Source organism: Podarcis pityusensis (genome assembly GCF_964106645.2).
Source record: "Podarcis pityusensis genome assembly, chromosome: 4".
NCBI classification, from domain to species: domain Eukaryota; kingdom Metazoa; phylum Chordata; class Lepidosauria; order Squamata; family Lacertidae; genus Podarcis; species Podarcis pityusensis.
This window is the reverse complement of record NC_138027.1, coordinates 2,286,258-2,300,664: the sequence shown is the minus strand read 5'-3', so window position 1 is coordinate 2,300,664 and position 14,407 is coordinate 2,286,258. Positions and strand designations below refer to the sequence as shown.

At 42.6% G+C, this 14,407-nt stretch overlaps 1 protein-coding gene across 1 annotated transcript in view; it reads right to left on the bottom strand.

Annotated features, from left to right (window-relative positions):
• Nucleotides 1–2,874: 2,874 nt before the first annotated feature.
• Nucleotides 2,875–14,407, bottom strand: part of LOC308475178 (uncharacterized protein) — a 76,438-nt gene continuing 64,905 nt past the window's right edge. Inside the window, exon 6 of the mRNA XM_081002165.1 lies at nt 2,875–4,884. Within this exon, the coding sequence (XP_080858291.1) occupies nt 3,896–4,884 (989 nt within the window). The 3' untranslated portion in view covers nt 2,875–3,895. The remainder of the gene's footprint in view (nt 4,885–14,407) is intronic.

Here is a 14,407-nt window from a genome sequence, read left to right as displayed (position 1 = left end):
GCCTTTGAAGTAGCAGGTACATGGGGATTTCGTCCTCCTCCCCCTCTGCCTCTGAAGTTTCCCTTCTTCTTTGAAGATTTCTTGCACTGGAAACTCAAATGGCCTTGTGCTCCACACGAAAAGCACCGCTTCAATTTCAAAGCTTTAACAGCAGCAGTTTCACTTTCACTTTCCCCTGCTGAAGACTCAGGCACATTTTCAAGCACATTTTTAACAGCACAGCCCCGGCTTTCTTTAACAGCCTGTCTGCGATCCCACTCATTCAGAAGCACGCTAGACACATAATCTTCTGTTAGCCGGTCAGAAGGCATCGTGGAAATCTGGGCAGCTACTCCATCATAAGACTCATCTAGGCTATTGATCATTAACATTGCAAACACAGCCTCTGAAATAGCCAGGTCTCGCTGAACAAGGTCCTGTCTGAGACGCTTTAATTGAGATAGATGGCTAGGCAAATCACCACCTTTCTCCAACTGCAGCCTGCACAGCTTCTTAAAGAAAATCACACTGGAACCAGCATTCTGCCTCAGATGCATATCTCTCAACTTATGCCAAACAGCTTGTGCAGTCTCTTGACCCTCTAAGTTCACCAGCAAGTGGTCTGAAACACTCAAAATAATTGTCCCTCGGGCTTTCATATCTGCAGCATGCCACTCAGCCCAATCATCATCATCCTTATCTGGAGGGTCATCTTCTATCGTGTGAAATAGCTTCTCCCTCTGTAAAAGCGCTTTCATCTTTACTTGCCAAACTGCATAGGTTTCAGGCGTGAGGAGAGGAAAGGACAGAGCCAACTGGCCAGAATGTGCACAGGCCATGTCTGCTATTACTTAGAGCAAGACACTTCCCTCGTGCAACACAGATAAAGCCTTGACTCCCTCAGCCACTCTCTCTCCCACTCAGAGCGCAATTAACAGGCAAACAGGGATGCTATCTTCTTTCTTTGGCAGTCAGCAACATACCTCCATAAATCAAGCAGCAGCAACAGCAACAGCGGCAGCTTGAACACTCTGCTCCAAAACAGCTCTGCTTCTGGGCACCGCAAATCAGTCCAGCATGCAGCGTCCGTTCCACCGTCCGGCAATCAGCAACAGAAACCTCTGGCGACTGGGACGCCTGGGACGCCTGGGATGACTGGAACAACGCCAGGTCAGACGACTGGAACAACGACTGGGCCCATAACCGATGTCAGCATCGCCCTAGAGCCAGTGCACCAACTGGACTCATGCACCTCAACTCCGACTGGGCTAGGCGAGCTGGGTAGCACCGCCAGAGACCTCCTTTCTCACAGGAACAGGTCACAGTGCTGTGGACTCACAGCTTAGAGCTGAGAGCACCAGATTCACTGTCTCAATAATACAGTCGTTGCGCAGCAGAGTTTTGCAGAGTCTTGCAGAGTATAAACCACTCGGAGAGCAGCTCTGTAAAATATCTTCCTTTTATTCTATAACTACAACTATGATACAAAACTATATACAGAGCTGAATATTCTAAGCATAAATCAATGCTACACTGAGAGTCTGCAGCTGCTCTTAGCAGCAATCTTATCTCTAGGATCTCTAACACTCTCACTCTCTCCGATACACTGACTGACTGACTGACTCTCTCTCACACACAGTTATGTTGCTGGGCAGAATAAGTAGATAGGCAGGACACGCCTCCTCCTCTCTGGAGAGTCAGCAGAGACCATCAGGAGATCATCAGGAGATTCTTGGGTATGGGAGGGGTGAAATCTCCTCAGTTAATGCTGTTAATGGTTTTCCCAATATATAAAGCCCACTTGATCATTACCTCCTTGACCTGTTCATCTTTGACCTCCCACTCCAATAATGTATCATACATTTTTTATATTACCTTGGTTTGGTTTTGTAATAACCCTTTTTCTAATAATGAAGGTTCATTTGAGAAACCATTTTTCTTATCTGTCCTGAACACAATTGATGGTATTGGATCCAACTCATAAGGTGTTTCCTCATAATCTTTAATTACCAATTTATTGTCTTTCCCCCTAATTAGATCTTAATATGTGGCCCATTCTAATTCCATATTTTCTTTTTTATTGTAATTGCTTCTAGAGGTGATGCCCACCATGGTGTTTTCGGTTCTAGGAGATCCTTCTATTTTGTCCATGTTTTATATAATGGTTTCCTTATGACATGATTCGTAAATCCCTGTGTAATTTCCCTTTTTCATAAGCTAAATACGCATGCCAAACATAACAATTATTAAACCCTTCTAAATCACCATCTTTTAATACAATCCACTATTTTTGCCAATTTAAACAGACAACATCGTAATATGAATTTAGGTCAGGTAGCACCAGTCCACCTCTATGTTTTTTACCTGTTATAAATTTGTGTTTAATTCTTGGTTTTTTTATACTGCCATTGTGATGGCCTGGGACTTGGGCTCGGACTTGGAACCAGAGGAGACTCAGTCTGCACCCGATCCTTTGCCTCAGGCACCATCTGAACCAAGTCTGGGGCCTGATCCTGAAAAGTCCCAGTCTGCACAGGTTCTCCTGCAACAAACACCAGCCGGGCAGTCAGGAGCCTGAGCCTGCCCTGGCTCCAGATGCGGGAATGACCTCATTGACTTCAGCTGGGCCATCACTTACAGCTGCTCCACTACCGGTTTGGTCAAGGGAGGCTCAGGTGGCCCCTGGGCCTAGTAACCCACTGACATCTCCCGAGCTGCAGAGACTAAGGTCTGAGATAAGGAGCGACCTGAGTACTCACAGGAGAAGTACTCACCTTCGGGCGGAACAGGGAGCGGGGGATCAGGACCGGCCGCTACCCTGACGGAGAGTTCCAGAAAGCAATCAGTTGCAGGCAGGATGGACGAAGCAGGAACAAAATGCTGCAACCAGTAACATGGTTACTTAGAGGTGTTTATTATTTTCAGCAGACTCTAAAAGTTACTATATACAAGAACAGATACAGATCTTAACTAGCTCTCTCTTAACAAACTCCAAACGACTCTTTTCTCTCAGAACACCACACCAACCAACACACACTCCAGTCGGTAAGGTCATAAGTCATCATGCCTGTGTGAACTCTCAACCAATGGTAAAGCTGTATCCAAGGTTTCATATCTCCAGGCAGAATTACTCCCCTCTGCTCAGTCTCCTTGGCCTTCAGCCAACTCTTAATTGACTCTGTGTGAAGCTGCACAGAATGGCACGTAGTCAAAAATACGAACAGCAGTCCCCTGATTAACAAAGTTTCTAACTCCATCCAAAAAAAGAAAAGAAAGAGAGATTTCTCTGGCTTTGCTTGTTTTTCAGAAAGCCATGCTTTCATCCTGTATGTTTATGTTGTGGACCACCTTGAAATCCTCAGATGATGGGCACATAATTTTTAAAAATGATAATAAGAAGGATATTGGCAAGCTGGAACATGTGCAACTGAAGGCGACCAAGATGGTCTTATTTTATTTATGCATTTAATTAATTTCTATACCACCCTATACCGGGGTGCCAACTTGAATAAAAGATAGAAGGGGTTTAGTAAGCCTCTCCTCGCATAATAAATCACATGATGTGATGCATGCATGTCATTTGAATGGCAATGCCTATCAACTGGGGGGTGCCCCCCTCAAATATTTTATTGGGGGGGCAAAGACCCATCGGCCTTTAAGAGTTGGCGCCTATTCCCTACACCTACAGGTCTCAGGACGGTTACAACATAAAAACACAAGATACACATCTGTAACCCCACTCCCCACCAAATTTTAAAAGGCATTAGATGTCAATCAGCCAAAGGTCTGGTTACAAAGGTGCCTATTTGACAGACTCCTAAAGCTGTATAATAGTTTTTCTGACCTCTGAATGAATTCTTTGATGGGAAGTGAGATCGGAGCTCTTCCTGAAGCTCTTTCCACATTCCAGGCACTGCTAGGGTTTCTCCCCTGTATGAATTATTTGATGGATAGTGAGACTGGAGCTGGTACTGAAGCTCTTTCCACATTCCACACACTGATAGGGTTTCTCCCTATGAATTCTTTGATGGAAAGTGAGATTGGAGCTCTTCCTGAAGCTCTTTCCACATTCCAGGCACTGATAGGGTTTCTCCCCTGTATGAATTCTTTGATGGGATGTGAGATCGGTGCTCCAACTGAAGCTCTTGCCACATTCCAGGCACTGATAGGGTTTCTCCCCTGTATGAATTCTCTGATGGGAAGTGAGATCGGAGCTCCTCCTGAAGCTTTTTGCACATTCCATGCACTGATAGGGTTTCTCCCCTGTATGAATTCTCTGATGGGAAGTGAGATTGGAGCTCTTACTGAAGCTCTTTCCACATTCTGCACACTGATTGAGTATTTGCCCCGTATGAATTCTTTGATGGGAAGTGAGATCGGTTCTCCTACTGAAGCTCTTTCCACATTCCACACACTGATAGGGTTTCTCTCCTGTATGAGTTCTCTGATGGGAAGTGAGATTGGAGCCCCAACTGAAGCTCTTTCCACATTCCACACACTGATAGGGTTTCTCTCCTGTATGAATTCTCTGATGGGAAGTGAGTTTGTAGCTTTCAGTGAAGCTCTTTCCACATTCCAAACACTGATAGGGTTTTTCCCCTGTATGAATTCTCTGATGCTTAGTGAGATTGGAGCTCTTACTGAAGCTCTTTCCACATTCCCCACACTGATAGGGCTTCTCCCCTGTATGAATTCTTTGATGGGAACTCAAAGAGAAGCTGTTCCTGAAGCTCTTTCCACACTCCATGGACTGATAGGGGTTCTTTCCAATGAGATTTTGTTGATAGGAAGTGGAATGGGAGCTCTGACTGCAGCTCTCCCCACGCTCCAAATTTTTACATGGCTTCTCCTCTTTGAGGATTTTGTTGTGGTCACCCTTGTTCTCGATTTCCAATTCATCACAATCTGCAATGCAGACAAAAATGGGTTTGAGCCTCAGGAACAAATGGAAAAGAACTGAAGGGAATTGGGGGGGGGATGTTCATTACCTTTGTTGTTTGTCATTAACCAATATATTCATTATTAGACTCTGATGGGTTGTTGAATGCTGCTTGGTTTGATATACATTAGTGGTCTAAAATGTCGAAGCCTTTTGGGAAAAAAAGTGTTTTTCAGAGGTTTGATGGCTTATAACACCACTTCTTTTGGAGTAATATCATAAAATCATGTATCAATGGAAAGATAATTCAATCAAGAATGTAATGCAACAAAGTTTGTTCAATTATCTGTATTCTATCAAAACCTATAGCCAAATAACTAGAAAAAGGAAGTACAACTTGCTTAGGTTAACTTTTCTCAGCGTGTTATGTGATTGCTATCATTGATTGGTTTTTTGTGTTTTTTCATTTAGTGAGTTTCTATAGTATAATAAAATTAAAGAAATGGCACAAAGAGTTGACTGTCCACGCAGAAAGCGATGTAAAATAGCCAATGTGGTGTAGTGGTTAAGAGCGGTGGACTCGTAATCTGGTGAACCGGGTTCACTTCCCCGCTCCTCCGCCTGCAGCTGCTGGGTGACCTTGGGCTAGTCACACTTCTCTGAAGTCTCTCAGCCTCACTCACCTCACAGAGTGTTTGTTGTGGGGGAGGAAGGGAAAGGAGAATGTTAGCCGCTTTGAGACTCCTTAGGGTAGTAATAAAGTGGGATATCAAATCCAAATCTCCTCCTCCTCTTCTTCTTCTTCTTCTTCTTCTTCTTCTTCTTCTTCTTCTTCTATTAAGTGAACAAGGCTACACTTATGAAGAAATTAGAAGAAAGATTTTGGGAAACATAAGCAAAGCTGGCATTCCTATATTTTTGAAGAGGTATAAGGAGACTTAGTCACTGCAGAATCAGGCTGGTAAAGGCAAGAAAAGGTGCACAACAGCAAGTGATGATCGAAGAATGAAGAGACTGTGCCTACGTGACAGAAGAAAATCATCTGGGTGTATACAAGATGACATGACGCAATGTAATGTGAAGCTGAGTGCAAGGACTGGTCTAAATGCTAGAATTCTAAGGGAAAAGCCATTGTTATCTCTCAAGCAAAGGTTGAAAAGATTAAACTGGGCTACAACCCATGTTAACTGGACAGCGGAAGAATGGGACAGTGTTATTTGGAGCAATGAGACCCAAATCTCCTTGCTTGGTAGTGAGGGCATGGAAAACGTGAGGAGAAGAATCGGAGAAGATTTATATCCTACAGTGGAAACTCGGGTTATGTACCGTCCTCCTTACAAACGCTTCGGGTAACGAGCTCCGCTAACCTGGAAGTAGGTCTCCTGGTAGCAAACTTTGCCCCGGGATTCGAGCGAAAGCGCGTCTCAGGATAAAAACGGATTTGGGTTAAGAATGCACCTCTGGAACGGATTAAGTTCTTAACCCAAGGTACCACTGTATTTCTAAATAAACCTCAACTAGTAAAACTGCCAGCGTTCCATGTCTTATGTGAGAGAAGTGCTAAATCTGACAATATACCACTGGTCCTGGAAGACCTACATTGGCTCCCAGGACATTTCCAAGCACAATTCATAGTGTTGGTGCTGACCTTTAAAGCCCTAAACAGCCTCGGTCCAGTATACCTGAAGGAGCGTCTCCACCCCCATCATTCAGCCTGAATACTGTGGTCCAGCTACGAGGGCCTTCTGGCAGTTCCCTCACGGCAAGAAGCCAAGTTACAGGGAACCAGGCAGAGGGCCTTCTCGGTAGTGGAAGGCACCCCATTGATTTCCCTCCAATCAGATGTTGAAGGAATGGGTTTCCAAAACCTAAAAGCTGACTGGGCAGTTAGTCTGAAACGGGCCCCAAAACCCGCATTTTTCCTTCTCCAAGGGAGCATTTCTAAAATGCTTTAACTTGAGCTGTTGAGCAAATGCATAACAGGAACCCAGCTGTATAAACAAAGCGCTCTCCCTTATCAGTCCATGAAGGCTGGTAATGACGGATGGCCTTGTCAGTTCCGAGTGGAGCAGGGATGGCACATCGGGGTCTTATCTTACATCCTGACCACACTCTGACGCACAGACCTAGTCCGGGAACGGCTCCAGGAGTGCTCTTAGAGTTGGTGACCTACTTACCCCAAGATAAGGAGTACAGGAACAGGAACACCCTTTTATGGTTAAGAGTACAGGAGCAGGAACATCTGTGATGTCAATGTGCGTGTATAAGCTGACGTGGCTGGATTCCTGGGGAAGGGGGGAGAGGGTGCCTGGAGGATATATATACTGCATGTATCTCTCATTTCTTTGGACTTGCTGTGAACTGACCACGCAAGTGCCTTCTGCTATCCAGAGAGCAGAATAAACTCTTTCTCTGAATCAACCTCGGTGTCATTTGACTTCCTTTCTCCCTCCCGGGAGCAACGCAGACCCCACCACTTTAGACTGGTAAAGTCGAAGAAAGCTACAATGTCAAGGAAATAAACAACTATCACACTTTTAGAAGACATCTGAAGGCAGCCCTGTTTAGGGAAGCTTTTGATATTTGATGGATTATTGTATTTTAATATTTTTGTTGGAAGCAAACCAGAGTGGCTGGGGATACCCAGCCAGATGGGCTGGGTATAAATAAACTATCATCATCATCTTAACCAGAGGTACCACTGTACATGTATTACACCTACTGTGAAACACCCAGTTAGTGTTATGATCTGGGGTTGTATGGCAACCCAGCAATTAATAGAGGCAATAATTCAATCTTGGTTTCACATTATTACAGCTGCAGAAATAAAAAAAACTTGGTTCACTCCATGGGAAGACGTTGCAAGGTTGTAATTGAAGTTACCAAACCAAGTATTAGTTGACATGGTGAGAATTTCTGCACATCTCCTTTTTTCTATGTGTTTCGCATTTCTTCTTTATGACTGATGTTCTAATAAATACTCCTTCATAAATGTTATTGCATTACATTCTTCATTAAATAATCTTTCCATTGATATAGAAATTTATGGTATTATTCCCAAAAAAAGTGGTGTTATGAGCCATCAAACCTCAGAAATACAATTTCCCAATAGGCTTCCACAATTTTGGCCACTAGTATAAGTTGTTCATTTTAAAGTTAATGTACTTTTTATATGGGATCAGATGGTTATTATTAATGTTTCATGTTTATATATGTGTTGGAAGCCATCCAGAGTGGCTGGGGCAACCCAGTCAGATGGGCAGGGGATAAATTATTATTATTATTATTATTATTATTATTACTACTACTACTACTGCTAGTACTACCTGAGATTCATTCAGCCTGGCTCTTTTGTTTGGCCCAGTCATGGCATCCCCTCCATCGCCAATGTGAGGCGTCTCTTTGGTCAACCCAAGACTGACAGCAGCAAAAAGAAAAACAGAAATCCTGACAGAAGCTACTTATCTTTCCTAACAACTCTGAAGCTGACATTTAATATGGCCTGGGCAGTTCAGATCAGCCCAACTGTGGTAGAGGGAGGCAGAACTGGAGGAAGATTGTTCACAGAAAAAACTGTAATTTACTATTTCTTGTGGGGGTGTTAGGTTCCCAGGTGTTGTAGGGGGCGCTGTGAAAATATATGAGGTTTGTCACATAGAGGTATTTTTTGAATTTCCTGGCAGATAGGATGATCCCACACGGAGGCTTACCAAGAGAGGCCACGATCCCCCAGTTCTCCTCCATTACGTCCTTATGCAGAGCTCTCTGGTCAGGATCCAGCAACGCCCACTCCTCGTCCGTGAAACGAACAGCGACATCTTCAAAGCACACTGCACCCTAAAAGAAAAAGGGAAATGTCCTCCTCTGAGACAGCAGAAATATGATCTGCTACACAATGCTCTGTTGTTTCCTTCCTGTTAATTGCTGTGTTATTTCAATAGGATTGCTTTGCTGCACATTTTAATTATGGGTACCTATTTTAACACTTTAATTGAATGCTTTTATTCTGCATTTTAACTGTGGGTATTCGTCTTTTTGCAAATAGGTGGTACTCCAGCTTATGTTTACGTTATTCTGCCTACGCAAGCATTCCAGTTTCCCCGATGGAAGGATCCACTTCCTCCTCTCCTCGTGAGTTGTTCTGGAGAGGTTCCCTCCCAATGCCCTAGAGCCAAATTCAAGGGGTTTATGGCTGCTATTTGTTCTCATTTGTCCACTGCTTAGAAGCCTATTCAGTAATCAATCTTGAAATAAAAGAAGCCTAGTTTGGATGGCCATCTGTCTTGGATGATCTAGCTGGGACTCCTGCAATGCAGGGGGTGGGACTTGATGACCCTTGGGGTCCCTTTCAACTCTAGGATTCCATGAAAACAACAACTACATATGAATCCTGCTGGCGACATTCTGTTGTTTTTTAAATGATATTTATTGAGAGTTTAAAATTACAGAAAAAAGTGAGGGGGAAAAAGAGAGAAAAGAAATTAAACAATACAAGTCAATACATATAAAAAAGAAAAAAAATAACAAAACACACAATACATCAAACCCAAAAACAAAAGCAAAAAAATTAAAAACAGATCCAATATTTCCATACCTTTATCTTTCATTAACTTGTTTCATCGACCTCCTCACACCTCCCATTTTTTGTATTCTAGTTATTAATTATTTCAGCAGATCCTTTCCATCTTTCACTATTTTCTGTCATTTAATTGTCTTAATTTATTTTAACCTTATCTTACCATAAAAAACCCTAAAACTTAAAACTTATTTGTACATAACTCCTTATAACATTTCTACTAAAGCCATATAGTTTCATTCCAACATTTTTCTAACACTCATTAATTTTACAATATTTCTCTAAATAGATTTTTAAACTTTCTTCCAATCTTCATCCACCGTCTCTTCTCCCTGGTCTCGGGTACTGTCAGTCCTTTCTATCCATTCCATCTAGTCCATCAACCTGGTGATCTTTTGTCTGAGGCTCTTAACTCTTTTCCATGTCCCTTCTGCAGATCTTCTTCATATTTATACCTGCACTTTACTTTGTCTTCTGCTGATCTTGTTCTTAATTTCCTTCCTTTGTCACTAAGGAGTAGATCTCGGGGAGACTCTGTTGGGATTCGCTTGATACTGAGTAAGTCTGCAGGCTTCAACAGGATGATGCAATACTCTGTGAAGTGCTGGGTCAGAGTGACTCAGCAGGAGTGTGATTAATGTGATTGGCTATCACCTGTTTTAAAAAGGAAAGCCTGTTCAACAGTAACTGTGGTTGTGGTGGTTGTGCTGTGGTGGTGGTGCTGTGGTGGAGAGTATTTGTTTGCCTTAAGGAGCAGGTACTCTGTATGGACTGTTTTTGTAAATACCTGTATATAGCTCACATTAAAAAGACTGCACTGGAAAACCCTGGGACTCTGAGCGTTTCTGCTAAAAGCGCCGCGAGGAATCGCGACAGACTCCAACCTAACAATGTCTTTATTCCTTCTCGACAGGTCAGCCCATTCTCCATATACAGAACTAAAATCCAAAGAATATTTCAAAACATGTTTCAAAATCCCTCCAAAGTTAAAGGCCCCCGCCACTCCAATCTCCCCCTGGCCCGAAACCAGATCCCAAGAGCCAGAACATCCCTGCATAAGGGGATCTTTCCAACTTTCCTTCTCCAATCCAAGCGGGACTCCATCTCTCCAAATCTCGCTTTCTCCAGATTCGGTCTTCAAAAACAACAGCTTATGTTCATACAAGGCCGAGGCTCTCTCCACTTGTATTACTTGAGGCTCAACAACAACCTCCTCCTTTGTCTTCTCCACAGCTTGCCATGTCAAAGCAGATTCCTGGGTCGGTTCCTGAGTAGTTTCTGTATAGGTATTCACTTTTTGTCCCAAATCAATCCTTTTTCATGCAAAATTGTCAATGTTAGTAGTCATCGCATCCATCTTCTCATGAAGCTGTTCCAATAAGGCACTTGTTTTGCAAAAAGCAATCACTAAGGCTTCTTCTGTCCACATTCTTGTCCAAGGTCAATGTCTAATTCTCACGGTCTTTAATCTCTGCAGCTGGAGAATTCCCCAGCTCCACTCCTGCAACAGTTTCAAAAGCTCCCTCTAGGGGAAACAATTTCTATTTGTATCCGTCCTTTTAAAAGCAGGTCCAGCAACAAAGTTAACAAAGTTAATTTCGATTTTCAGATATTTTGCTCCTTTTAAGTGCAAAAGGAAACATTGGAATCAATATGTTTCTCTTATTTAACTATCTGTCAACATACGTTTTATTCACAGTCAATGAACTTTCCCAAAACATCAATCTTTCCTGGCAGCCCGTTCCCAGGTTCAAAACGGTGGTAATTTATCTTTCTTCACTCTCTCTCCTGCAGGCTTAAACAATCTAAACTTTCCCCCTCTTCGCCTGCTTCCAAGGGGGGTTTAGTGATTTTAGCCGATGGAGATTTAATCCTTTACAAAAGACTTTCCAGACTTTAGCTTGCAATGTCTTTGCTTCAATCTATTTACAAAAGCGGAAGGCGGACTTCCTGTTTGGAACCTTCCCACTTCGGTGCCAAATTAAAGATGTTTAGTAATCCAATTTTCAGTTCTACTCACGAGTAGTTGTTTAAAGTCCAATTGTCCACAGGAAAAAGTCAGCATTCTCCGGCAACAGCAATGCGGCTTCACTTCGTGAAAAAAGCAGTCGATTCGAAGCACCGCACCGCTCACCCCACGTCGCTCCGGATCCCCGAAACCGGGTTTCCCCGCGAGTAGGGGAGGCGCAAAAGGTGCCAGCTGAATCCCACGTCCACAGGCTTCTCCCGCCTGTGGTTTTTAATGGGTCTCCGCCTCGCCGTGGCGGTCCAGACCCTGATTTCCACGAAGCGGATTCCTCCCGATCAGAGGAAATCTGCCATTGCCGGAGGCGCTAACCCGGAAGTCCCTGCTAGCGACATTCTGAAGGCTGGAGTCACAAAGTTATCTGGGCAGGAAATCCCACAGTTCACAGCTGGAGTTTACTCTTTCTTAGCAAGAACACGATATTCACAGACTTGGCTGAGTTTCAGGCTGAATGAGAACAGCAGCTCATTCCCAGAAGGTCTGTCAGTTTGCACTGTCAATCAATTAATGGACTAGTTGTCCAGGTGGAAGTTTCTTTAGTGTGGAGGTTTATGAAAAGTGAGATTATATAGTGCAAAGTTTGTTGAAGTGCCCTGTTAAAGAGGTATTCTGTTGAGTATTCTGTTAGAGAGGTTTGCTATAAAGTGAGGCTTTCAGGCCTTGGTTTATGTATTTGGGTGGAGTTTATATACTATTAGTAAGAGAAGAGAAGAGAAGGTTTATAAGATAGCTGTTTTGATGAGTGAGTTGTGTTTTTTCCTCAACTGTGTCAGGTTTCATGGGTAGTGTTTTGTTTTATGATGTGAGGGACTACATTTAGTTTGAGAAAGTTGAGTTGTTGTTTTTCTAGGAGTCAGGATGGCATTCTGCTAGTCACAGATTTGTGGGGCTTAGAGGGTTTTGATAACCGCTATTGCTGACATGCATATTTAGTATATGACAAGGTGAAGGTGCACAGGGGGTTTCTAAACCACATAATAAGGAAATCTCTTTATAACATTTGGGATAAATATAAAGAACTATTTTTGGGACACGGGTGGCACTGTGGTCTAAACCACAGAGTCTAGGGCTTGCCAATCAGAAGGTCGTGGTTTGAATCCCTGCGACAGGGTGAGCTCCCATTGCTCGGTCCCTGCTCCTGCCAACCTAGCAATTCGAAAGCACATCAAAGTGCAAGTAGATAAATAGGTACCGCTCCGGCGGGAAGGTAAACGGCGTTTCTGTGCGCTGCTCTGGTTTGCCAGAAGCGGCTTAGTCATGCTGGCCACATGACCCAGAAGCTGTACGCCGGCTCCCTCAGCCAATAAAGCGAGATGAGCGCCGCAACCCCAGAGTTGTCCGTGACTGGACCTAACAGTCAGGGGTCCCTTTACCTTTACCTTATAAAGAACTATTAGAACCCAAAACCCCTGGTGGACCTCACCAACTGAAGCCATGGCTGTGAAAAAGAAAAATACGAGAGGGGATTGGGCAACACACAGAATACTATTAGAAGAAAATAAGAACAAATTAAATCTGAAGAAATTTGAAGAAATCAGGACATATTTGATGGATTGGTTACAATATTTTCAAATGAACAAGAGATTAAGTATAGATAGATTTTGAAAGAGATAAAGTTATATCAAGTACAATACATGAAAATGATGAATCAGGAAATAGAATAGAAGATCAAACAGATGAGACAAAAGACATTTGAATCGGCAAATAAGTGCGGGAAACTGTTGGCTTGGCAATTGAAGAAAAGACAAAAACTTAATACCATTACGAATTTGGAAGTGGAAGGAAAGCATATACAGAATCCATTGGAAATTAGAAAGTGCTTCCAGAGGTATTTTAAACAACTATATACACAGGAGAAGCAGAAAGAAATGGACATTGATAAATTTTTGAAAATGAATGGACTACAAAAAATTTCCCAAGAAAACAAATTAATGCTGAATTACAAAATAACGGAACAGGAAGTAGAAGGGGCCATTCAGAATATGCAATTAGGTAAATCTCCAGGACAGGATGGACTGACTTCTAGATATTACAGATCTTTGAAAGAATGGTTAATACAACCTTTAAAGGAAGTCTGTAATGAAATACTGGAAGGGAAAAGGGCACCAGAGTCGTGGAAGGAAGCGTACATCACACTTATACCGAAAACAGAGACTGAAAAGACGCAGCTCAAGAACTACCGCCCCATATCACTGCTTAATGTGGATTATAAAATTTTTGCAGACATTTTGGCTAAAAGATTTAAAAAGGTGTTAGCAGAAGAAATCCATAAAGACCAAGCGGGCTTTCTCCCGGGCAGACATTTGTCTGACAATACGAGGAATATAATTAACATTTTAGAAAAACTACAAGTGAAGATTAATACTAAAGCAGCTTTGATATTTGTGGACGCGGAGAAAGCCTTTGACAACATTTCCTGGGGTTTTATGAAGAAGAATTTATTGGGGATGGGGGTTGGTCAAGGTTTTGGAAACGGTATAGGTGCAATTTACTCAGAACAGAAGGCCAAATTAATTGTGAATAATGTAGTGACGGAAGAATTTAAGATTGAGAAAGGAACACGACAAGGTTGCCCAATCTCTCCATTACTTTTTATATCGGTCCTGGACGTTTTGTTAAATATGATTAGAAGGGACCAATTGGTAAAAGGTATACAAGTGGGAGCCAAACAGTACAAATTGAAAGCATTTGCTGACGATCTGGTATTGACTTTACAGGAGCCAGAATCTAGCACCAAAAGAGTATTAGAACTGATTCAAGAATTTGGTCAGGTAGCAGGTTTTAAGTTGAATAAGATGAAAACTAAGGTTTTAGAGAAGAATCTAACTGAGATTGAGAGAGATAAGTTTCAGAAGGAGACAGGATTGACACTGGTTAAGAAAGTGAAATATTTAGGGGTTAACATGACTGCTAAGAATGTGAATTTATTTAAGGATAATTATGAAAA